Source organism: Zootoca vivipara, chromosome 11 (genome assembly GCF_963506605.1).
Source record: "Zootoca vivipara chromosome 11, rZooViv1.1, whole genome shotgun sequence".
Lineage (NCBI taxonomy): Eukaryota > Metazoa > Chordata > Lepidosauria > Squamata > Lacertidae > Zootoca > Zootoca vivipara.
This window is the reverse complement of record NC_083286.1, coordinates 63,932,038-63,955,141: the sequence shown is the minus strand read 5'-3', so window position 1 is coordinate 63,955,141 and position 23,104 is coordinate 63,932,038. Positions and strand designations below refer to the sequence as shown.

At 55.3% G+C, this 23,104-nt stretch overlaps 2 protein-coding genes across 4 annotated transcripts in view; one reads left to right on the top strand and one right to left on the bottom strand.

Annotated features, from left to right (window-relative positions):
* The window catches only part of TLN1 (talin 1), a 51,332-nt gene extending 41,877 nt beyond the window's left edge, over positions 1–9,455 (bottom strand). For 2 of the 3 annotated variants that reach the window (XM_035100501.2, XM_060280443.1), the window contains exon 1: positions 9,348–9,455. The gene's annotated coding sequence lies outside the window, so the exon portion shown is untranslated. Of the gene's footprint in view, positions 1–8,669; positions 8,691–9,347 lie in introns of those variants that run through there. The other variant, XM_060280442.1, reaches the window with a different exon arrangement.
* Positions 9,456–13,011: 3,556 nt separating this feature from the next.
* CREB3 (cAMP responsive element binding protein 3) lies at positions 13,012–22,779 on the top strand. Its single transcript, XM_035100832.2, has 11 exons — positions 13,012–13,102; positions 13,615–13,745; positions 15,737–15,871; positions 15,970–16,285; positions 17,918–18,036; positions 18,185–18,277; positions 18,577–18,683; positions 19,091–19,159; positions 19,635–19,719; positions 20,070–20,157; positions 21,140–22,779. Exons 3-11 carry the CDS (start codon positions 15,737–15,739, stop codon positions 21,538–21,540), a joined length of 1,413 nt encoding a protein of 470 aa, XP_034956723.2. The 5' UTR covers positions 13,012–13,102; positions 13,615–13,745; the 3' UTR covers positions 21,541–22,779.
* Positions 22,780–23,104: the final 325 nt, after the last annotated feature.

The following is a 23,104-nucleotide window of genomic DNA, read 5'->3' as shown; positions in this document are numbered from 1 at the left end:
GGGGAAATGATTCAAAGGGAAAGAGCAACCCCCTCTCCGGGGCTGGAGTCCTGATTCAATCTGCCCCCCCCCAAAAAAAAGAATTTAGAGACCACCGCTCTCCGGGAACTTTTCAGTTTGGTTCTCACCCTGCAGGGGCAGATTGTCTGGAGTGGGGGAACCATCAGGGACCCCAAGTGAGCTCCCTCCAGCTCGCAGGGGGGGGGCAGTGAAGGTCCACATCAGAGGCAGTCTGGACCGAAGATCGCCTTCTTCCAGTTTGTGCCAAGAGCGCTCTGGGCCCGGCTGGGTGCATTTGGAGACCCTGCCCTGAGCTGCCAGGCCTGCAGAGGAAGAGGAGGAGGAGGGGGAGGGGCTTGCAAGCCTCCCCCTCACAGCTGGGGGGGGGGAAACCTTTGCAAGGCCTGCTCTCTTTGCACAGGAAGTTGTGGTTAGCACTCAGCTCAGCTCAGCAAGCGGCTCTGCGGGCCTCTGGGGAGGCAGCCCCCCTCCCTGCTTTGGCTAATGTCTTGATGAACCTTGTGCAATCTCTCTGGCCTCACCAGCAGGGACCAGGTTTCTATCGGAACTGCATGCACACACGTTCACACACGCTCACGATCTCTCACACATGCACGCCGGGACTTCTCGTGGGAAGCCAGCGCTCACCGGTTGGACCTGACAGGAGCCTTTGGGAACCGTCAATTCTGCACACAGCCCAGCGCCCCACAGGGAGGGCGCAGGGCTGGGAGGCTCTGCCGGCATTCTCCCCACCCCCAGCCCAGCCTCCCTTGAGGTCCTTCTTTCCGCTCCCCACAGGAAGAGGAACCTCAGGCTGGGAGGGAACAGCTCAGCTTCCCCCTCCACCTCCAACGCTGCTACTCTCAGCCAAGTCACAGGCTTCTCCACCTAAGAGACCAAAACATACTTTTTAAAACTCCTCGTCATCTTTGCTCCAGATCTGGTCAAGCTGCAGCCCGAAAAGGAAAACTCAGTGGGGAAAGAGTAGGCAAACTTACTATACTGGGGAGTGGAAATCAGTAGCAGAAGCTCAGATATATAATCTCATTGCCAAATGGCAGCTTAAACCTAGGCTGCTGTCGGTACAATGGAATGTATAGGTTCTGTCCCCCCCCCATGGGATATTATTATTATTATTATTATTATTATTATTATTATTACCACCATTTCTATACCACTTTATATTTTAAAGAACAAATCTCAAAGCCATTTACAGCACATTAAAACATCAGATAAAACAATCCAGAATAAATCTAATTCAAGCTTCAAGGGAAAAATATTTCAGATCCTTCTCTAAGGGACGTCGTGTTTTCCTTAGTCACCAGCCTGGCGTCCAGAGATCTCCACGTGGTCACAATGGGACTCGCGCCAGACAAAAAATGCACCTGGCGCCTGGCTAATTTTGACCGCTGGTGGAAATAGCTGGCGAAAGCCTTCCCTACTTGGGCGCTCAGCAAAATGCCAACCCCGTGGCCCTCCTCCACCTCTGTCACATCACTCAGCAAATGAGGACACAAGGGACTGCGCCCAACCCACCGGGCACAAGGAAATGCTGGGTGCCTCCCGGGCCTGACTCAAGACTTCTCAAGGAAGCAGAATGCAACCCCCAGAACCTACCAGGCCACTGGGCCTCAGGGGGAGAGGCATCTGCACCCCAAGATCCACAGGCTACACCAAACAGGGGTGCCAACTTGGTAAAAATATTGGGGGGCCAGGTAAGCCCCACCCCACATAATCACACACACACACACCATTGACGCTGGACCAGAGGGGCCATTGGCCTGGTCCAAGAGGCTCTTAGGAGAGTCCCAAAGGGGCAGAGCCTGGGAGAGGCAGATTTGCAGGTGGAGGTTCAACAGGGCCCCCACTTCTGCCTCCCGCCCTATTAGGAGCAAGTTGCTCCCTGGGAGCTCTCCTTGGTGCTGCAGCAGCCAACCTGCCTTGCTCCACCGGCTCCTCCTTGGGACCCAAACAGGACACCACCATGCTCTTGCAACTCACACCTGAATTGGAGGGCTGGAAGGACTCCCGAGGGTCATCCAGCCCAACCCCCAGCAACACAGGAATCACAGCAAATGCCTATCAATGAAAGACCACAACTGAATTGAGAAGGCAAGTGGGAGCCCAAAGAGAGCCAGGATCCATCATTCTGGGCTGGGATGAGCTGTGCCCTGGCACAGGGCGGCTCAAGGGAACTCAAACATGCATGAATGGGCACCCCAGGCAGCCACCTTCTCTTCCACCCCCATCGCTGCCCTCAGTGGCTCCCAGCAACCAATCAGAAGGAAGCACCAGCTGCCTATAAGCCCCAGGATTGTCTTGAGCCCATGCCAGAGAATCCTCCATGGCAATGATGGCAGCAGAGAAATCCCCGTCTCCATTTACCTGAGAGCAGGGCTGGCCAGGGGAGCCTTTCTGCATGGGAGGAATTCATTGGTTCTGAGAGCCAGGATCTCCAGGGGGCTCCTGCGGCCAGTTTGCACCATGCTCTGCTGGCAAAGCAGCTTGAATTGAAGCCCCAGATTCAGAGGAATGGGATCAGCTGTGATCCTCTTTAGAGGGAGAGATTTCAGCTCATGCAGCCTGCAGGTTTCAGACCAGCCTTGAGTCCTGCCTGACTTTGGTGGTGAAAACCACAAGGCCAATCAGCCTAGAACGGCAGAAGCTGCCAGAACCTTTTAAAAAAAATTAAACGGTACCATTTCTTGCAAAGGAAGCAGGCATGAGACGTCTGCCCAAGCAATCCTGGCTGGACTTGCTGCCCTCCTGGATAATTATTAGCTGGTCTTGGTCTTCAGCACTGCCATTTCTGAGCAAATTATCAGCTCTAGGCTTTCCAGAGGAAACTGTTTTGGCATCCAACTTATCCAAAGTCAGACCTGGCTTTGGAAAGGAGTTCTGGATGCCTTTGCTCAGAATCGGACGGTTGGTTTTTCTGGATCTCTCAGTGGCTTTTGACGCCACTGACTCTAGATTGTTCAGGATGGGGACTGGAGGCAGGGCCTTGCGGAGGGGGCCAGCCTGCCTGATGGATGCTCGGCCCCCTGCCCGTTGCCCTACAGACTCCTCAGGGTTCCAATCCATCCTTTCTCCTCTCTGTGAAACGCCAGGGAGACATTCTCCAGGGATGCCAGACAGGGTTCGACATTAGCCAGGTGCCTTTTGCAACTGGTGATTTTTAGAATGCAAGCACTTCGAGAAGTCTTGGGACTGGGACTCGAGAATAAAATTGCTGCTGCTGCAGCTGCTGAAAGCATGGGAGGAGAAAGGTCTCCCCGCCCAACTCCAGAGCAGGATAGAGTTGATTTAAATCAAATTGATTTCAATCACTAGTCAGTAAGACTTGGTTTAAATCATTTTTTTTACAGAAAGACTCATTCTTGCTGGTATAATCTTAATATTTACAACCAGATGAAGGTTTCGCTTTTGGAATAAAATTTTTTTTATTTTTTTTATTGTTTTTACAGTTATATTTGGTTATACTATTAGAAACACAGACAGGTAATTATTGTTTATATTGTTTATATTTGGACAACTTTTCTGCCGTACTTTATTGGAGGGAGAAAAATAATCATTTCCTTAATAACAATTTAAACAATTTATTTAACTAAAACAGTAACATTATAGCATATGTATCCATGTTTGTTAATTGATGTGGTTAAACAATTTTAAAAAACAAACAAACAAACCTTAGACTGAGTTTTAGCACACATGAAAAACTTAAAAAAACAAATCCTTGTTTCCTGATGAATAGCCTTTGAACTATAATGTAACTTAAATGGAACTATCTTTAGAAAGATTTTTCCTCTAAAAGTATTTTATTTTAAAAATCCGATTTAAATAAAAAAAATCCGATTGGTTTTAAAAATCATTGATTTTTATCCCACCCACCCCCCAGCTCCAGAATAGGAAAGATCACTGGGAAATGCTGCTTTCCCTGCCACAGTGCGAGTCACCAGGCTGGAGCTGAGGGTGCAGAAGGAGAAAGGTCTCCCCACCCAACTCCAGAGAAGGATCGATACTAGTGTAACTGTACAGCCAAGCGCCACTTCCCCCATCAAAGAGGGAACATCCAAGGGGTCAGTTCTGGATGGGGCTGCGCTCTCCTTGAAGGCTCCCACAGGAGCTTGGCCTGGGGGGGGAGGCTGCTTCCCCTGTCCCTGTGCTAAGGGATTTCAACAATCCAACATGCCCAGGAACGCTCATTACTCCTCAGTAGCAGTAGGATTACATTTTATAGAAAATACCTGCACACCGGCAGTTCTCAAAGCAGTGTTCAAAATTAGCCAGGCACATTTTGCACCTGGCTTTCGACTTCTTGCGACCAAGTGAAGATGCCCGGGTGCCAGGATGGGACCTGACGTCTCCACCACCTGGAGGTGCATCCCTGGGGATCCTCAGATTGTGACTGTTTTCACACACTAATACCTCATCCAGTAGAATTCCATCAGTTATATTTTATCTGCACAATTGGAATGGGAATTGTAGCTCTATATGGGAATTAGGGGTTTACTAATGACTCTCAACACCCTTATAGATAATGATGTTCCAAAAGAGTTGGTTGACTTATTTATGTATACAACAACAACTGCACAAATATTGTATGGCCAAAGGTGGAAAGGAGGATTGGCTTTTGAAAAGGATGTAATATGCAGAACTGGCCAGATTAACAGGAAAGATCAGAGACCAAATGATGAAAAATTCCCTGAGGACTGGAAACTTTTTATTGAGTATTTAAAGAACTGCTATAGCAAAATGAAAAAGTGAGCAGGACTCGAAATATGAGGAACAACATGAATTATTAAGAAGAATAGGTTAAATTGGGTGTATTAAATAGGAGAAATATGCAGCATTTAAGGGTAAATATGGAAACCATGGAAGAGGAGGACAGGAGGTCAATAGATAAAGTAACTTACAGTTTATGTTAAAATGTGTAAAGTTTTCTCTCTTTTTTGAGAAAAATTAATAAATAAGATTTTTAAAAATACTACAGTTCCCAGGATCCATTGCGGGCAGGACTGTTTAATGTGGTATAATACAGCTTTAGACAGAGCCTCAGAGGAGACCTACCAAAATGAAGTTTCTTCATTTCAGTGGGTCTACTCTGAATACAGTCCATGGTTTTTAATTTAAAGCCACTGATGGAGATGACGCAGGGGCCTGTCCTGTTGAACCACAGGCCCTCTTCATTAAACAGGGCTGGGGGGGGGGGGGCTTCAAGGAGCTGCCCACCTAACTTCCCAAAGAGGGAGAGAAGGAAAGGGGGGAGGGGGATACAGCTAACCCTAACATGCTGGAAGAAAGAGGTGGCCTTTCCAAGCCACTGGATCTGCCCCCCACCCAGCACCTCATCCGCCCGCCTGGCAGGCACGAGGAGAGGAGGCTTAGCCTGGACGGGCTGGAAAAGATTGCTGGGAGGTTCTTGACTTTCAGAAATAGGATCTCCAAAAGTATTTCCCTTGAAGACTCACTTCTGCCTGCTTGTCTGCTCAGACAGTCCATTTCTGCAAAAGGCACCCAAAGGCACTTCTGGAGCCCTTTAATTCAGAGGCAAAGAGCAGACAGTGGAAGAGGCTTGGGCAAATGCTCAGGAAGACTAGGTCTGCAATCCTAAACACGGTCACTACACTTGGGAGCAAACTCTCCTGAATTAACTGGGACCAACTTTGGAAACGGGCACTACAACTGCACTGCACAATCCTCAATGCTGCAGCAGACTCTCTCCAAGTCTACTCAAGCAACTCAACCTGAAGATGAACCGTGAAAAAATGTGTGAGAAATCTTTTAAAAGGGAAGGAAATGAAGCCGAGCCGAGAAGCATCTTCTGCAGTGTCCCAAGACGCACTGTAATAAAACGTCATCTCACAAGTATTTTTTCCATTTCTTAAAATAATCATAATCTGGGGTTTCACCATCCCTCTAGGGTGACTCAAGGTGGGTAATAAGTTCAGCGTGGGAAAAGGGAAGGAGGGGAGCAGGGACAGGTAGCAAGGAAGTCAGAGGAGGGGGTTCTCAGAGGGCAAGCAGCCAAACAAGAGCCCCCTTCACCCACCCACCACAAAGTCCACCTGCTCCTGAGTTTGGCAGGAGGAGCACAGGAAGGTGGCAGAGTGGGCAGAAAAAAGTTTCAAGCACTTGGGAAATCTCTTGACAAACTGCTGGCCTCCCCACCCCACCCCCCCCTGTAGCAGGTTCCACAGATGGAGACCTAGAGCCCGTCTCGGGTGCCTCCCCTGCGGCCCTGTTCTTGTCCAGCCTCATCCCAGCCCTTCCAGGCAAGCAGCAGATTCCAGCAGGGAGAGGGAAGCTCTGCTGCCTGAAAACATTCACTCTCCTCCACCCCCCCCCTGCAATCCGAGGCGTAAACAATGACTGCTACCAAATATGGAATTTGTAGCCGGCCGGCCGCAGAGGCAAGAACCCCACAGCCTTCCAGCCTCCTCCAGGCAACGGATGCAGAGGGCCACGGAAAGAGCCCCCCCCCCAATGCTGGTGACTCAATGCAAAACCTGCCCTGAAGAAGTGGCACATGGTGCAAAAGCAGGACCCCAAGCGGGAGAGACCATCATTCTCAAGGGGGCTTCATAGGCACCAATCCATTTTCTATGGCGGAAGTTGTGCTCATACCAATATTGGCATTTGCACACACAACACCCTCAGGCAAATCCAAGAACGAGGCCCAGGCGCTTCTCCTGCTCCCTGCCAGGCCCACAACATTCTGTGCTCTCTGAAGGCCACAAGTGTCTCTCTCTCCCCCCCCCCCCATCCCAGAAACACAAAACGTCCTGGGTCCTCACCCTTCACAAGCTGGGTGCATTCCTGGGCTTGTGTGGGGCGTGGCCCAGGGGCCATAATTCTGCCCTACACACTGGCCACCGTGGGTCCATTTCCAGCTGCCCCTTTAGACCTGCCACCCATGTTCTCCTGCCACTGAAACTGCAGGTGGTGCCAGGCCAGCCTGCTCTGAAGGAGAAGCTCAAAAGGTCCTCATCCCGGGAGGGTTGAGCCCAGCCAAGGAGCAAGGGAACCAGGGCTCAGGGCCCCCCTCCCAGGCCCAACCTGCCTCAGGGTCTCCATGTGGCAAGACCAGGGGGGAGAGAGACACAGAGCCCTATTCTCTGGAGCCAGGCTGCCCTTTAAGTGGAGCAAGGAAAGGGGGGCGGCGTCTGCCTGCATCTTACACCCCACGTACAATCGCCACCTTGTTCTGGGATCAGGGCACCAGCCAGCCTGCGCAGCACACACCGTCACAAACCGCTTAGGAGATCAGCAGCCTCCACTCTGGAGGGAGCAAGGAGGGCACAAAGCCTCAGGTGGGGAGGGGGACAACTTTGGCTTCCCACCCCGGAAGCCAGGCTGCAGAGTGGCTCAGGTGGGCAGAGAGGATCCCCGCAAAGGGAGGGAGGCCGCTGCAGCTTCTGAATGTCCCAAAGACAAAAACGGAGACATGACAACCACACTACAAATGAGGAAATGATTAATTTAGCAACTTGCATCAGGCAGAGAGCAGGCCGGAAAAACAGAGCAAGAAACAAGCCAGCTAAAACTTGACTACAGTAAGAAACGAGCAAACAGTAACCCAATTTTAATCTGTTTCCCTGAGGTAAAGAAAGATGGCAAATGCTGGTAGCTGTTCTTCCATTGCCAGTTGGGTTGGGGGGGGAGCTTTTGGAGGGTGGGGGAGCTCCGAGTTCCCCTGCAGACCCTGCCTGGGTAATTTTTAGCTTGCCGTGGCTCAGTGTGAGGGGCTACTAAGAGTGAATGAAAACGGCTCCAGCAACTGAGTGCGGATCTCTGAATATGCAGGGAACCAATAGGTGCAGAAAGTCCGACCTGAAGGCTAGAGAAACAGAAGGACTTCCACGACTGTCCGGAATGCCAGGAAGCCGCCCGCACCCCAGGAAAAGGAGGGCAGCTCTGCCCTGGAAGCGCCAGCAAATGAAGCTGACCAAGGGTCACCAAAGTGGGACACGCACGGTCAAGGGACTGGCGCGCAGCCCTGCGAGTCGGGGGGGGGGGGCGGCCAAACCAAATGGGAGAGAAGAAGAGTTTGGATTTGATATCCCACTTTATCTCTACCGGAAGGAGTCTCCAAGCGGCTCACAATCTCCTTTCCCTTCCTCCCTCCCTCCCTCCCCACAACAAACCCTCTGTGAGGTGAGTGAGGCTGAGAGACTTCAGAGAAGTGTGACTGACTAGCCCAAGGTCACCCAGCAGCTGCACGTGGAGGAGTCTACCGCTCTTAACCACTACACCACACTGCCTCTACTTGCAGAAGCGGCTGCAAAGCGTCCGGGAAGCAGCCCCGTCGGAGTAAAGGCGGGAGCAGGACTGGCTGCGACAGTTCGCCAAGCCACGCGCTCCCGTTTCGCGCAAGGCAAAAGCCCGACAGGCAGCGCCTCCCGGATCTGGCAGCGGGGCCTCGACGGCTGCGAGGCCGAGCGTGGCGAGGGCCCAGAGGTTCTGCAGCAGCCACGCTGCGGGGAGGGAAGCGGCGCCCGCCGGAGACTCTGCAGAGCGGGCAGCGGTAGCCTGCCTGTCCCTCGCCGGGGCGGGACCCAGCCGGGCCTGATTCACTTCCTGCCCGAGGGGCGCCCTCCAGGGCCGCGCCCAAGCGCAGACGCCCCGCGGCAGCAAGAGGCGCCCGGGACAGGACAGCCCCTCGTTACCTGGCGAGGGAGCCCCGACGAGGTGGGGATGGGAGCTTTGCGCACATCTGGAAGTCACGTGCAAGCAGCCGGGACCGGCCCGAGCAGGAGGAAGCCGAGACCCTCCTGGAGGCGGTCTTCGCCCGCCCCGTCCCGCTCGGAGCCTCGCCCCGCGCCCACGCGCCGCCCCGTCCGCCCCCCCCCCCTGTGCGGCGGCCTCCGCCAAGGAACGGCCCGTGCCCTGCGGGGCAGAGACCCTTCCTCCCCGCCGGAGAGCTCTTCCCGAGGGCGGCCCGAGGCTACGGGAAACCCGGCGGCGGGGCAGGAAGCCAGGAGGGTGGGACCTGCCCTGCCCGAGCAGCGCTGCGCCCAGAGGCGGCCGGGATGCGCCTGGCACGCGAGCGGGAGGCGGCCGGGGAGGCGGCGGCGGCGGCACTCGGGCACCCGCGGGCCGAGGGAGGAGTCACGCGGAGCGGGAAGGGACCCGCCGGCGGAGCCAAGATCCGACGGAGCCCGGACGCGGACGCCGCCCGTCGCCGCTGCTCGACTTCTTTTTCCCTCCCCGCCCGCCCCGCTCCCGAAGGCACCCGGGGGGGGCGTTTTCTCCTCCTCCGCCCCCCCCCCAATTCCTGTCCGGATCAAGGGAAAGAGAGTCGCCTCCCGCCCCCCGGAATGAGGCGGGGGGCTCCTTCTTCCTACCTGGGGGGACGCGGCGGCGGCGGCGGCTCCTGCGGGGCGCGACTGGCTTCTGGGGGGAGGAGCGCCGAGGGGCGGGAGCGCGACCTCCCCTCCCCCTCCGGGTCCCCCAGACCCGCCCCCCGGCCGCTCCACCCCCGCCCAACGCAGCGAGGGAAAAGTGGCGCCCGCCCCGTCTGCCCGCGGCACAGGCGCAGAGCCGAGAGGAAGCCGCCGCGGCCATGTTGGGTGTGGGCGCCGGGCTCTTTCCCCGGCGGCAATCAGCGCGGGGCTGCCCCGGCGCAGTGCGCTGAGCAGAGGCTGAGCAGGCTCTCACCAGGCGAGCCGGGAGCTGCGCTGCCGGGCTGGCGCCGGAACAGAAGCGGACTCAGAGGGTCGCTCCCTCCCCAGACACGCGTCTGGCGGCGTCTTTGGGTGCCCAGAGCAGCGCCGCCCGCCTACAGCACATGGGAAGGCTCCGCTTTGGTAGGGACGGAAAGGCGTCGGCGACTGAGGCAGGGGGAAAAGCCCCTCTCAGCTAAAGACTGCGAAATTCCGCAAACACAAACGCCATTGCATGTCCCTCTGGACAGAGGTGCTTACAAGCCTAAAGTCAGTGTACTGGAAGAAGCAAGGATCACCAGTGTCGAAGCAATTGTTCTTCGACATCAACTTCGTTGGACTGGTCATGTTGGGCGGATGGCCTGATTCTCCTCTTCCAAAGCAACTACGTACTGTAATCCCAACTGGAGAATGGAAAGCGAAATCCTGGTGGGCAACAAAAGGTTGCTCTTAAGGCAAATCTTTAAACATGTAGTATAAACACTGACAGTTGGGCAACACTGGCCTGCGAGTGCTCCAGTTGAGATGTCATGGACTTTGAAGACACTCGAACTCAGGACCAAAGGGAGAAACGTGCTAAGAGGAAGGCACACTTGGCAAACCTTCACCATGATCAACTCCTGCCTCGATGAAACCAATGTCCCCACTGTGGAAGGACCTGTGGATCCAGAATTGGCCTCCACAGTCACTTACGGACTCACAGCTAAGACTGTGTTCATGGAAGACAATCTTACTCAGCTACAAGGGATCCCCAAAGAAAGGAAGAAGCAGCTGACAAGCCGCAAGACCTCAAGGGCCACCTCCCTAGGAACCGACCCAGGCTCTGCCATCCCCATCTTTCTTCAAGAGGACCAGAGAGAGAGAGGCAGCACCAGAACAGGCCTTTTCTGCAGTGGCTCTTCATTTGGGGGGAATGCTCTCCCCAAGGAGGTTCAGCTGATGCCTTCATTATCCATATTTAGGAGCCATTTTTTAAGAGACGCTTTCTTGCCGCTAATAGTTTCTTTGACTGGTCTTTGTGGTATGTTCCCTGATCAGTGGTGCACACTCCTCTTGAGTTTCTGTGTTTTGTTTTGTTTTAAAAACTCCCAAGCATTTTTGAGTGATTTGACCCTCTTGACTTCACATTTCAACTTCCATTTTACCAGCCTCCTCATTCTGGGGAGTTTCCCTTTTTGAAATCAAATGTGACTTGCATTGGATTTTCTTGGCAATTGGCCATTTATATGTAGATTTAATTTAACAGTGGTTTGATCACTTCTTCTGCAGCAGATATTCCCACTTCTGCAAACATTTTTGGCACCTATATTGGCTGGTTTCAGAGGCAATGGAATAGGCCCAATAGCTGAAATCCCTTACCCGAATGCAACACAATTAGACTTGTTCACATTGGAATAAAAGGCATCTCTCTATTTTTGTAACATCTTTTGGAGATAGGCCAGATCTGCATACCAGACACTGCTATTACCCACTCCCTATCTTGCAACAAGACACTCATGTCTCCTTATAAAAATAAAACATTGAATTGGCCTGAGTTAACCAATCCACCTTTGTAGATTAGTTTTAGTATGCTCAGATGTGAACCGCACAGTGTCTTGTACCATTTAGGTTTTGATAATATGTCTACATAACTTCTAACCATAACTTCTATCCAGATGTTGGTATCTGTTCATCTCAGGAGACAATGGAGAAGAAATACGCCTTTGGGGATGAAGTCAAATTGGGCAAAGGTTACAGCTTCTGCTCTGACTGTATGCGGGAGAGACATGTTTTCGTGTAGCTGGGGCAGAAGAAGGTGTCTGGTTGTGCTAAAGCAGATGCACCGCGGCATTTATTATTACTGTATAGGAGTGCAGAGAGAAGAATTTATTATTTACAGTGGTACCTCGGTTTATGAACACAATTGGTTCCGGAAGTCTGTTCATAAACTGAAGCGTTCATAAACTGAAGCGAACTTTCCCATTGAAAGTAATGGAAAGTGGATTAATCCGTTCCAGATGGGTCCACGCCGTTCGTAAACCGAAAATTCGTAAACCGAGGTGTTCATAAACCGAGGTTCCACTGTATATGCTTCCCATCTGACTGGTTAACTCCCCTCCAATGCCGCATTAATCCCTGTGAAGGCCACTAGGCAGTAGAGATCTTGCCTCCCCCCCCCATTATAGAGATCTTGCCCCCCCTCCCCTTAATGTGACAGCTGTCACAGATTACAGGTAGGTAGCCGTGTTGGTCTGGGTCGAAGTAAAATAAAAAAATTCCTTCAGTAGCACCTTAAAGACCAACTAAGTTTTTATTTTGGTATGAGCTTTCGTGTGCATGCACACTTCTTCAGATACCACAGCTGTCACAGAGGAAACTCAGGTGAAAAACTGAACTGTTAGGCTCCATTTCGGCTGCATAGAAATCAGGCTTCAATTTGTCCCCCAAGCAAAACAAAATCGCCACACTCCAAATTGGCTCAGCATCTCACACCAAGTCCTGGGTGCCATGCAAAGTTAAGTCCAGTGTCGCCCCCTTTCTAGGTTCTAGGGCACAGTCCTTTCGGGGAGTCACTTAGCACCCGAAGAGCCCCACCCCCAACCGTGGGCATCGGGACAAGCGGGGCTGCCAAGGCCCAGGCAGCGGTGCAGACACGGCCGGGCTTTCGGAGCCCGATTAGCTCTCGGTTCCGTTTGCTGCGGGAATTTATGGATCAAGCTGCTGAGCCGCTTCCCTGGCGGAATGCCTCTCCCAGAGCCGTGTCGCCTGGGAAGCCCCACTTTCAGATGCAGACACGCGACGAAGAGCAGGGCACGCGGGAAGCTGCCTGAGTCAAGCCTTGCGGGCCCATCTCACGCTGCCGTGTCCCCCACACGGGCCGGCAGCAGCTCTCTGGCCTTTCTGGCCGTGGACCTGGCCAGAGCCTCTGCCTCGGAGCGGCAGCCCTTCCTTTATTTTTATTTTTATTATTTTATTTCTATACCGCTTTGCATTTTTTAGAAAATTCTCAAAGCGGTTTACAGCATATTAAATCAATAAAAGATACATAAAACAATCTGAAGAAAGTCAAATATATACAGTCAAAGCAACGTAACAGGAAACTAAAGTGTTATTTTAAAGCTTTCAAAATAAAACATTACAAAGGAAGTCCGCTACAGAATACACATTCCTTCCCCTGGGCGGAGCTCGAGCGAGGGAGGCCCCCGAGGGGGAGGAGCAGCCGCCTGTGCCCGCCCTTCTGACGTCAGAGAGGAGCCCCACCCCTCCAGGCCGAAGGGGGTTTCCTGGCTACGAGCGACACTCGCCTCGACCAATGCGGCCCCGACCTCTCCGCTGCTTTGCCAATCAGCGCGCGGGGAGGGCGGGCCTAGGCCAGTTCCTGCACTCGAGTGACGTCGCTTTTGCTGCGTTGGAAGGAGAAGCAAGGAGACAGAGCGGAGGCGAAGCGGGCCGCGCAGGTGGGTGGGGTCCCGTCGGGGTCGCGGGGCTTCCCTTCTCCCCGATCTGCCCCGGGGACCCTTCCCACGCCAGGGGACCCAGGCGTCCGCCGCCGCCCCGCTGTCTCTGCGGCCCCGACCCGACGTCGCGCCCCAGCCTCGGCCGCGACGGGGCGGCGGCTGCCTCTTCCTCCGGGCTCCGGCCGGGGCGCAACTGGCCGCCCCCACTCCCCGGCCAAGGCGCGGATCGGGGCCGGGGCCGCCGCGAGGTGGCGGGGACTCCTGCTCCCGAGGGGTTGGGCAGCCTCGGCTCGAAACCCCACGTCCAGGGGCAGCCAAGCCCGAAGGGATGAGCTACCGGCGCCCACCCCCGTTGGGCAACCTGGTGGTCCTGGGTAGGGAGCGTCCGGTTGGGCCCCTTTGGTCTTTGCAGAATCATAGACGGATAGAAGTGGGCAGGTGGGAGGGACTCCCGAAGGTCATCTAGCCCACCCCCTGCAATGCAGGGATCACAACAAAAGCATCCCTGACAGGTGTTTACGCGACCTCGGATTAAAAGCCTCCAGCTGAAGTGAAGGACGACCCTTTTGGTGCCCCAGCTGCCCTGCTGGGACTCGCAGCGAAGTTCCTTCCTTCAGTTCTGGGAGCATCTCCTTGAGGACAGGTAAGCAAAATGGGGGGAGGCCAAAGCCCCTTTCCCCCAGGCTCCTGCTTTCTCCTCCTGCTCCTCTGCACAGCTTCCTCTGTGTGTGTGTGTGTGAGTGAGTGTGTGTGTGTGTGTGTGTGTGAGAGAGAGAGAGAGAGAGAGCTCACCCTCCAGATCTCTTGGGCACAACCCCAGGTGCCCAAGCTGTCTGCATCTCATAATGTTACGGAAATTAATGATGTGCCATTATAAACATACAGGGATGAGTGCATTTGCAAATACACTGGCCAGGTGTGCCAAGTGGAATAAATTATTGGGGGGGAGGCAACACCCAGGTAAGCCCCACCCCACAGAATCAATCACATGACGCAGTGCACACACACCATATGAATGGCAATGCCCATTAACTTTGGGGGTGCCTGGCCTCCTCAAAAAAATTATTGGGAGGTGCTGTCCACAAAACACCACAGCCTTTGCATGCAATAGGAGCTGTTGTGGAAATGGACTTTGCAACATAGCTTGGTGAAATATCACGTTTGCCAGTAACACAGCAGGAAACAAAGCAGGAAATTGTTCCTGAGCCTTCCCCCTGTGAAACTGGTTTTACAAGTATTGATAACGATGTGTGAAAATGGATTCTGGAGTCAAGGTAAAATTAAAAAATTCCTTCAGTAGCACCTTAAAGACCAACTAAGTTTTTATTTTGGTATGAGCTTTCAGTATGAAGAAGTGTGCATGCACACGAAAGCTCATACCAAAATAAAAACTTAGTTGGTCTTTAAGGTGCTACTGAAGGAATTTTTTTATTTTACTTCGACCCAGACCAACACGGCTACCTACCTGTAACCAGAACTATGGAGTCAAGGTATTCACCATTTCAAAATAATGGCCCAGACTGGCCAGGAAAAGGGAATCAGTAAATGTTATCAGGTATGTTGACAGACAGCAGACAAGCTACACTCTCAAATTTCTCTTTCTGTGATACTTGTATAATTCTTTTAGTGGTTTTTGGTTAAGGGGTTAAGGAAAGCTTTTAAAAGCTGTTATGCACCTCTGTTCTGGGTCCTCCTCACCTCCTTATAAAGGGGGGGTCCTCTGTTGCATCAACAAAATAAAAATCTGCCTGCTTTGACTGGGTCCTGCCTCCAGTCCTGCTTCTCTGACCAATCATGGACATAGGGGAGCTGGGCCGCAAAAGCTAACCTCCATTTTTCATGTCACAATGGCAGTTGCCCATTGGTGGAACTGGCATGACTCTGGTGCTACATGATACCGATTTTGCATTCTTTGTCAGCACTCAATCATTGACTGTGGCAGCATCTACACTCTGGAACTCCCTGCCTATTGATATTCGGCAGGTGCCCTGTATTCTTTTTTTTTTTAGCCTGCTGAAAACATTCTTGTTTTGACAAGCCTACCCAGAAAATGCTTAGAAAGTTGATGTTAATTTTAGCCAGTTTTAATATTTTAACTTTCTATATTTTAAAAGTGCTTGTGTAATTTTTTTCTTGATTTTCTTGTTTTATTTTTTTGTAAAACTGAGGTGGACGCAGGTGGCGCTGTGGGTTAAACCACAGAGCATAGGGCTTGCTGATCAGAAGGTCGGCGGTTCGAATCCCCGCGACGGGGTGAGCTCCTGCCAACCTAGCAGTTTGAAAGCACGTCAAAGTAGATAGATAGGTACCGCTACAGTGGGAAGGTAAACGGCGTTTCCGTGCATTGCTCTGGTTCGCCAGAAGCGGCTTTGTCAATTGTCATGCTGGTCACATGACCTGGAAGCTGTCCGCCGGCTCCCTCGGCCAATAGAGTGAGATGAGCGCCACAACCCCAGAGTCGGTCACGACTGGACTTAATGGTCAGGGGTCCCTTTACCTTTAAAGGTGAGGTTGAGGTTTTTTTGAACAAACAGGTGGTGTACATGTTCAAATAAATAAATAGCAGTGGTTCCTTGGGGGCTCCTGGCCCCGCTGCATGACCCTGACACCCTCCATCCCCCTCCCTCCCTCCAGATGTTGTGCCCAGAGGAAATGGCTTCTCTGGCAGACGAGGACCTCCTTGACTTCCTCCTCCAGGACGGAGGTCCCTCAGCTGATCTGGGCAAGGGAGGCTTCCTGCCAGAAGACTGGGACTTTCCAGGGCCCGAGGTGAGTGCCAGCTGCCTTGGGCAAGCCAGGGGGGGGGGTTGCTGCTGGTCCAGTCCCCCTCCCCCCTGTCCTTGCCTCACAACCTCCTTTCCCTGCAGGCCTTGGGCGAGGAGGAGGTGGACGACTTTCTGAGGTGCCTCCTGAGCCCTTTCTCAGAAGAGTCCAGCGACTCGCCAGACCCGTCCCCTCCTCGCAGCAGCAGCAGCAGCAGCCTTACTGAAGAGCAGAACTTCTCCTGCAGCCCCGGAAGCTGGGTGGGGTCCCCCACTGGCAGCCCCGTTGGCTCCGAAAATATCCAGTCCGACCACAACTACTCCCTGCACCCGGCGCTGCCTGGGCCCCCCAAAGGCCCTGTGCTGGAGAGGGTCAGCTCCTCCTCGGAGATGGGCGACGGGGATGTGGCCATTGACCTGGGTGAGTGCCCAGTGCACCTGGGGGGTCCATGCCATGTCCTTTGCGGCAGGCGCTGAGCTGAGCCAGAGCAGGTGGCCGTTTCTCTGAGCTTTCCTCTGTGCTTGCTGACATGGTGGCGCAGAAGCTCTCTCTCCCCTCCTTCCCTCCCTCCATCTCTCTCTCTCTCTCTCTCTGCATCTGCTGAGGAGCTTCTTTAGGAACAGGAAGGAGGGAGTAGGAACAAATGGACAGGGCCGTCTCAAGCATGTCGGGCGCCGTGGTGCACAGATCGCTCTGGCGCCCTCGCCCTGCTGGGCGGGCACAGCGTGCCGCGCGGCGCCCCCCTGCCAGCCCGGTGCTCTGGCGCCCCGCGCCACCCAGCCTATCCCTAGAGCCGGCCCTGATCAAGGGGTATCTGGACTGGGACCAGTGCTTTAGAGGTGCTGCTGCTGCTGCTGCACTCCTGTCCTATCGTAGAGTTGGAAGGGACACCCGAGGGTCATCTAGTCCAGCCCCCTGTGATGCAGGGATCATAGCTGAAGAATCCCTGGCAAGTGGCATTCCAGCCTCTCTTTAAAGACTTCTAATGGAGGGGAGTCCAGCCCCTTCCAAGGGAGTCTTCTCCGCTGGTGAGCATCCCTTACCCTCCGAAATGTCTTCCTGGTGTTGAGTCAGAATCTCCTTTCCTGTCATTGGAATCCCTTGGTTTGGGCCGAAGCCTCCAGAGCAGGAGAAAACAAGCTGGCTCCGTCTTTGAGTTGTCTGTCCTGCTTCCCTGGGGCAGGAGGAGGATGCTGGGCAAGGGGGCCCACTGCCCTGGTCTGACTCACGGCCGGCCACTCTCTCTGCCCCCCCCATCTCTCTCTCACACATGCACCCCTGTGGGGAGCTGCTATCGCCCTGAGCAGGGTCTAATGGGCTGGAGAGCTGTTCCTTTTGGGATGCCTTGGAAGGGGGAGAGGCAGCGGTTGTGCTTGTTTTTTGCGAATCCCGGCAACGGGGTGAGCTCCCGTTGCTTGGTCCCAGCTCCTGCCAACCTAGCAGTTCGAAAGCACGTCAAAGTGCAAGTAGATAAATAGGTACCGCTAGAGTGGGAAGGCAAACGGCATTTCCGTGCGCTGCTCTGGTTCGCCAGAAGCGGCTTGGTCACGCCGGCCACATGACCTGGAAGCTGTACGCCGGCTCCCTCGGCCAATAACGCGAGATGAGTGCCGCAACCCCAGAGTCGGTCAGAACTGGACCTAATGGTCAGGGGTTCCTTTACCTTTACCTTTTCCAGTTAGCCCCCATTTCCTTGCATGCGCAGAGTGCCCTTCTCAGTGGGCAGGTGCACAGTAATGGACACACAGAGAATGCAGGTGGTGAGGTCATGGGGGAATGCAATGCAAAAACCCTTTCCATGACCTTATTCACAAAGGAGCATTGGCAGTGCTTATTTGGGGTCCTATCCGTTTTGGGCCCAGGAACAGCCTCTTTCTTGGCTGGTGTGTGGGATTGGTGTGCCAAGTTTTCATGACATCCTTGCACCTCCCAGGGCAAAATGTGCCAAGGAAGGAGAGCAGAGGGGTGTGTCCCGCCCCCCGGGCAAGCCTGGGCCCTCTGGCCTCGCGGCCCCTTCCACCCCTGACTGTGTGGCCCCCTTTCCTCTTCCAGAGATGTGGCAGATTATGGAGACTTCGTCAGAGTCCTGCTGCAGCGATCAGGGCTGTGCTCTCCCCGTCACAGTTTCCATTGAGGAACCGACACCCCAGCCCAGTGGGGGAGACCTGCAGGTACATGGCGGCCGTGTGCCCCCCTCCACCCCAATATACCTGGCTCTTGGGGGAGGCTCCCACAGGGGCTTCCCTTCTCCTGCCTCTTGAGGGGTGCAACTTGGCAGACCCCCACCGAGCCCCACCTCTGAACTTGGTGCTTTTTCAGTTTGACTTCCCTCAGCTGATTCTGACGGATGAGGAGAAGAAGCTTCTGGAGAAAGAGGGCGTCTCCATCCCTTCCAACCTGCCGCTGACCAAGGTGGGTGCCACAAAATCAGCCCATGTGTGTGTGTGTGCACCCTTGCCTTGAGGGGGCAATTCCTGGGGGGGGGGCAAGGGGCCCAGGAACCGTGAGACCTAGGTGCTTGATTCCGACCAGGGGGTGGTGCCTTTGTAGCCAGCCTCCTGTACTTCCCGGGGTGAATGCCCCTTGTTTCTTGGGGGGGGGCACATCCTCTTGGCTCCTGGGTGAACTGGAGGAGGGTTGCTGGCTGCCAGCCTAGCCCTGAGCTGCCCAGGGCGGCCCTTGGCTCACCCCCAGAGCCCTGTGTGCTGCAGGCCGAGGAGCGTGTCCTGAAGAGAGTTCGCCGGAAGATCCGGAACAAGCAGTCGGCCCAGGACAGCCGCCGGCGGAAGAAGGTCTACGTGGACAGCCTGGAGAGCAGGTGAGGAATCAGAATGGTGGAGTTGGAAGGGACCCCAAGAGATCATCTAGCCCAGCCCCCTGCAGTGCCAAAATTGCAGTGCAAGAGTCCCTGATAGGGGACCATCTGACTTATGCTTAAAAACCTCCAGTGAAGGAGAGTCCACCACCTCCCAAGGGAGTCTAGGGTGGAAGCGGGGGGGGGGGCAGGCAGTGGCATCTTGGGCATGGGGGGAGGGAGGGAAGATGGACGCACTTGGGAAAGTGGGGGGGGGTGTTCCTCAGCACCAAGAGGGGGCTTTGCAGATCAGGTGTCCTTTCTGCCTTGGGGCTCCTCTGCCCCCCTGCTCCTGCACCTCCACAGCCCCCTCTGAGACCCCGGCTGCCAGGCCCCTCCCAACCCTCTTCCTCCCCTGTCCCTCCCTGCAGGGTTGTCGTTTGCACAGCGCAGAACAACGAACTTCAGAAGAAAGTGCAGCTCCTGCAGAAGCAGAACATGTGAGCCCCTCCTTGGCCTCGCGGGTCCCTGGGAAGGAGGGGGGGCTCCCCTGTGATGTCGCCACCACCTCCTCCCGAGGGAGGGCCCTGAGGAGAACGGGGGGGGGGGTCTGTTTTCCAGCCAAGGCGGAAAGCAAGGGGGCAGCCCCATGGCGGTTCCTCCTTGGCGGACCTCCTGCCGCTGACACAGGGCTTTGGGGTTTGTCATCTTGTTGTGCTGTGCCCACTGCGACAGCCCTGCGGAGGGAGGTGGGTTGCTCCTGCTCCCATTTCATGGGCGGGAGCATTGAGGCCAAGGGGGTGACTGTCCCAAGGCTCCATAGCGCAGGGCAGAAATCTGCGCCTCCAGACACCGTATCCTCCGCCAGGTCCCCTGGTCATGCTGGACCCTTCCTGGGAAGGGCGTCTGGCCACAGAGGAGAGCAGGGGCTCTGGGGCAGCTGGAGGCTGACCGCCTGCTCTGCTTCTCCTGCAGGTCCTTGCTGGAGCAACTGCGGAAGCTGCAAGCCCTGATCCAGCACTCGACCACCAAGACCACGACAGCCAGCACCTGTGTCCTGGTGAGTGGCAGGACCCCCCACCCCCTGCAGCCCCTTGGCCCAGCAATCCACACCAGCCTGCTGGCCATTGTCCCCGTCTTCTTGGCCAGAGGGGCTCTGCCTTGTTTCTGGGGGGAGAGGCATTTTCTGCCACTGGTGCCTCTGACTTTCAGTGGGCGAGGACTCCTGACTTCTGTGAGGTCCCGGTCCTCCTCCTCACACCCCTTCCAGCCCCCTGTGCTCTCCTGAGCTGCCCCCAGGCTGCCTGCCTGCCTGCCTTTGCAGCCCTTGCTGAGGGATGCCTGCCCTGGGCTCCCTCCTGGGGGGTTGGACTAGAAGACCAACACCACCATTCTCTGATTCTATGATAGGTCCTGGTCTTCTCCTTCTGCCTGATCCTCTGGCCCAGCTACTACCCCTTTGGAGGAAGCCAGGAGAAGCGGCTGGAGCTCCAGGGAGGTGAGTGTCCCCCCACGGGTGCCAAGGCGGCTGTTGCAAGAGCCACACGCCCCTGGGGAGGGGGCCAATTGCAAGTTGGAATGACATTGGAGCCCCCTTGCCTGGAAATGGACAGGCTGGCTCAACAGCTCCTGACCCCCACCTTCTTAATCTGGACAAAAAGCACCTTTGGCAAAGTTTTTTTCTGGGATCTCCCCCCCCCCCCAGCTGAACAGAGCAGCTCCCAGGGCACAGGGGGTTCTTGAGCTGAGATCCTCGTTCAGCCTTTCCTGAGGCACCATGCAGGGTCTGTCCCCTTCAGGAGGCAGCCCAAAGTCCTTGGCACGCATTTCACAGGTCTAGAGCCTTCATGTAAGAAAATGAGGATTCTGTGGGGAAGAGGCGGACCCTCGATTCCGGAGTGAGCAAAGGGGGGGGGGGCGTGGGACTCTGTGGCAGCAGATAATGTGGTGAAGATCAGCCAGATTCCATCTCGGCTTGTTTTCTCTGACTGATAGTGGGCCTTGAATGGGAACTGGGCTGTAAAAGCCATCTCCAACTTTGGGGGAGAGAGAAGTTCTGGGCTCTGCAGCTCAGGAGTAGCCATGCTATGATACTAAACACCTTCTTGAGTGGGAAATGTCTTAAATGCCACAATGCTGGACCTTCCTTTAGTTGCAGAAGAGGGAATTCCTCTAAGGAAGATGACCTGGAAGGGAGAGGCAGGAGAGTCAGGAGAAGCCCTGTGCCTGGATCAGGCCCACAGCACGCCTTGCTCTCTTGGTAGCCAGCCATGTCCCCAGGGGACACCCCCAAGCTGAATGCCGCCTTAGGAGGTTTAGTGGTTCGCACAACAGAGGCTTGATTGAATTGTATGCTAGAGAGAGTGAGAAGCGCAACTCGAGGGAATGCCAGCGGGACTGAACCGCAGAGTCAAGACCGGTCTGGGGCTGGGGGACTGGGGCTCCTCACCCCCTGCTTATACGATCCCTTTGCCTTGCAGTGCTGTCCCGGAGGCTGCGGGAGTACCAGAGCAGCGTTGCCCAGCTCCAGCCAGCGGAAGCAGCCCCTGGCTTTGCCCCACCCTCCACACAGAAGGCAGTGCCCTCGGCCGCCCTGAAAGACGCAGCAGCGGGGAGCCTCAACCGGTCCCTGGAGGGCTACCACAGCCCCCGTGCCGAGACCCAGCCGCCCTCCAGCAGCAGCAGCAGCAGCAGCAGCAGCAACTCCTCATCCGACCCCTCGGCTTCTCAGCAGGGAGAGGGGCTTCCTTTGCCCCCCGAGCACCAGCCTCTGGGGAAGGAGAGAGCCCTTCCGCCAGCCTCTGCCCACCCCCAGGAGCGGGGCTGGGTGGGTCGCACCACCAGCGTGGTCATCCAGCCACGCCACTCGGATGAGATGTGAGGGCTTGGCCAGCAGCCCGTGAATGGCTGGGCAGGCTGGCAGACACTGCCATGCAAAGACTGGGGGGGGGGCTCCCGGCTTGCCCCTTTTTTTGCAGGGGGAGAATAGAAGCTGTGCCTGATTGTAAGACAGAAGCATTTATTTAGCATCCCAGACTCTGGCACCCAGAGGCGCCCTGCAGCTCATTGGGTGGGGGCTCCAGAAAATGGCTCCACCCCAGAGTCCGACTGGTCTTGAAGGGCCCAGAACTGAGCCATGGAGGCCTGAACTGTGGCTCTCGTGGACACCCCCCCTTGAAGCACGTGGACCCCTCGTGTGTCACCTGTAGTGGAAGCCTTCGGAGAAGCAGCCTCTTCCGCCCCCTTCCTTTGCTTGGGATCTCTTAGGGTGCCTCCACCCCCAGATTAGCACTGGAGGGGGGCCCTTTGTGCAGGGGAATGAGCCAAAAGTGGGAGGGGCACTATTTGCAGGTAGGGAGGCAGGATCCCCCCTGCCCTGGCCCTCCCCTGCCCTGCCCTGGCAGGCTGCTCCAGATGCACCGCCTTGGCATGCGTGGCCCCCACCCACGGAGCAGACCCCCCCCCCCCGTTCAAACCAGGCACCTGGAAACCAGCATCTGCTTTCATTGCTGCGAGCCCCTGAGACACCCAGAAGCGGCCGCCCTGGATCCCTGAACGCTCCTGCTGTGGGCAAGGCGACTCTCAGGCGGGGGTTTCTGGGGAGGCAGCGTCTGGCCTCCAGGAAGGCTTCCTCTGCCATGGGGGCAGCTGGGTGCTGGCCACCTCCAGGCCCAGTCCTGACCTCGGAGTGGGTGACCCTGTCTTGGTCCAGGGAAGAAGCCCTGCCCCCTGCCTGTTGTGATCCCCGGAAGGAGTCCCTACCCCACATCAGGCTGCTTGGAGGAGCTTCCTGGACAAAGGGCCCTTGAGACCCCCTGCCTTTGCCAAAGGGAGCCCAGCAGGGCCGTTGGTCAGGGCTGGAAACAGGAGCTGCAGTTGAGCAGCCGTGGGGGTGTGTGGGGGTGTGCAGAGCAGCCCCCTACCCATCCCTGGGGGGGGGGGTAACCTGGAGCCCTTCTCCTTCCTTTTCACTGTTTAAATTGAGACTCTGCTTCCATCCGTTTCATTGTTCTTGCTTTTATCTATTTTATCCTTGAATGAAGCTGGTTGGGGTGTGGAGGATAATAGTTGAGCCCAGAATTTGGATGCAAATGTAAATAATAAATGACTACAAAATGGTTCTCCTCCCTTGTTTTGTGTGTAAAGTGGAGGAGCGTGGGGGAGTCAGAAAATACTTCAGGATCCTTCCTAAAAAACCAAGAGGGGGCAGCCCCAATAAGTGACTTCTGCTCATGGGGGGGAAGGATGGAAATGCAGGTGGGGGAAAGAAGGCAACCTGGTTCCAGATTTGTGGAGGGTTTACTTGTGAGGCTTTTCTTCTCTGAATATGTCCCGAAAGGCAGCGGGTACGGATCGTTCCTCAGTGTTTACTCCGAAAACCAGGCAGCAGAGGTTTAGGACTGAGAGCACGCCAGCTCAGGAGAGCAATGCTTCTGATGCAGGCC

What these genes read in the sequence shown, in the direction of transcription:
- CREB3 (XM_035100832.2), top strand. Translation starts at nt 15,737, where the DNA reads ATGTTGTGCCCAGAGGAAATGGCTTCTCTGGCAGACGAGGACCTCCTT. An exon ending in CCAGTGGGGGAGACCTGCAG is followed by an intron (nt 18,037 to 18,184) that starts GTACATGGCGGC and finishes GTGCTTTTTCAG; the next exon opens with TTTGACTTCCCTCAGCTGAT. An exon ending in CTCCTGCAGAAGCAGAACAT is followed by an intron (nt 19,160 to 19,634) that starts GTGAGCCCCTCC and finishes CTTCTCCTGCAG; the next exon opens with GTCCTTGCTGGAGCAACTGC.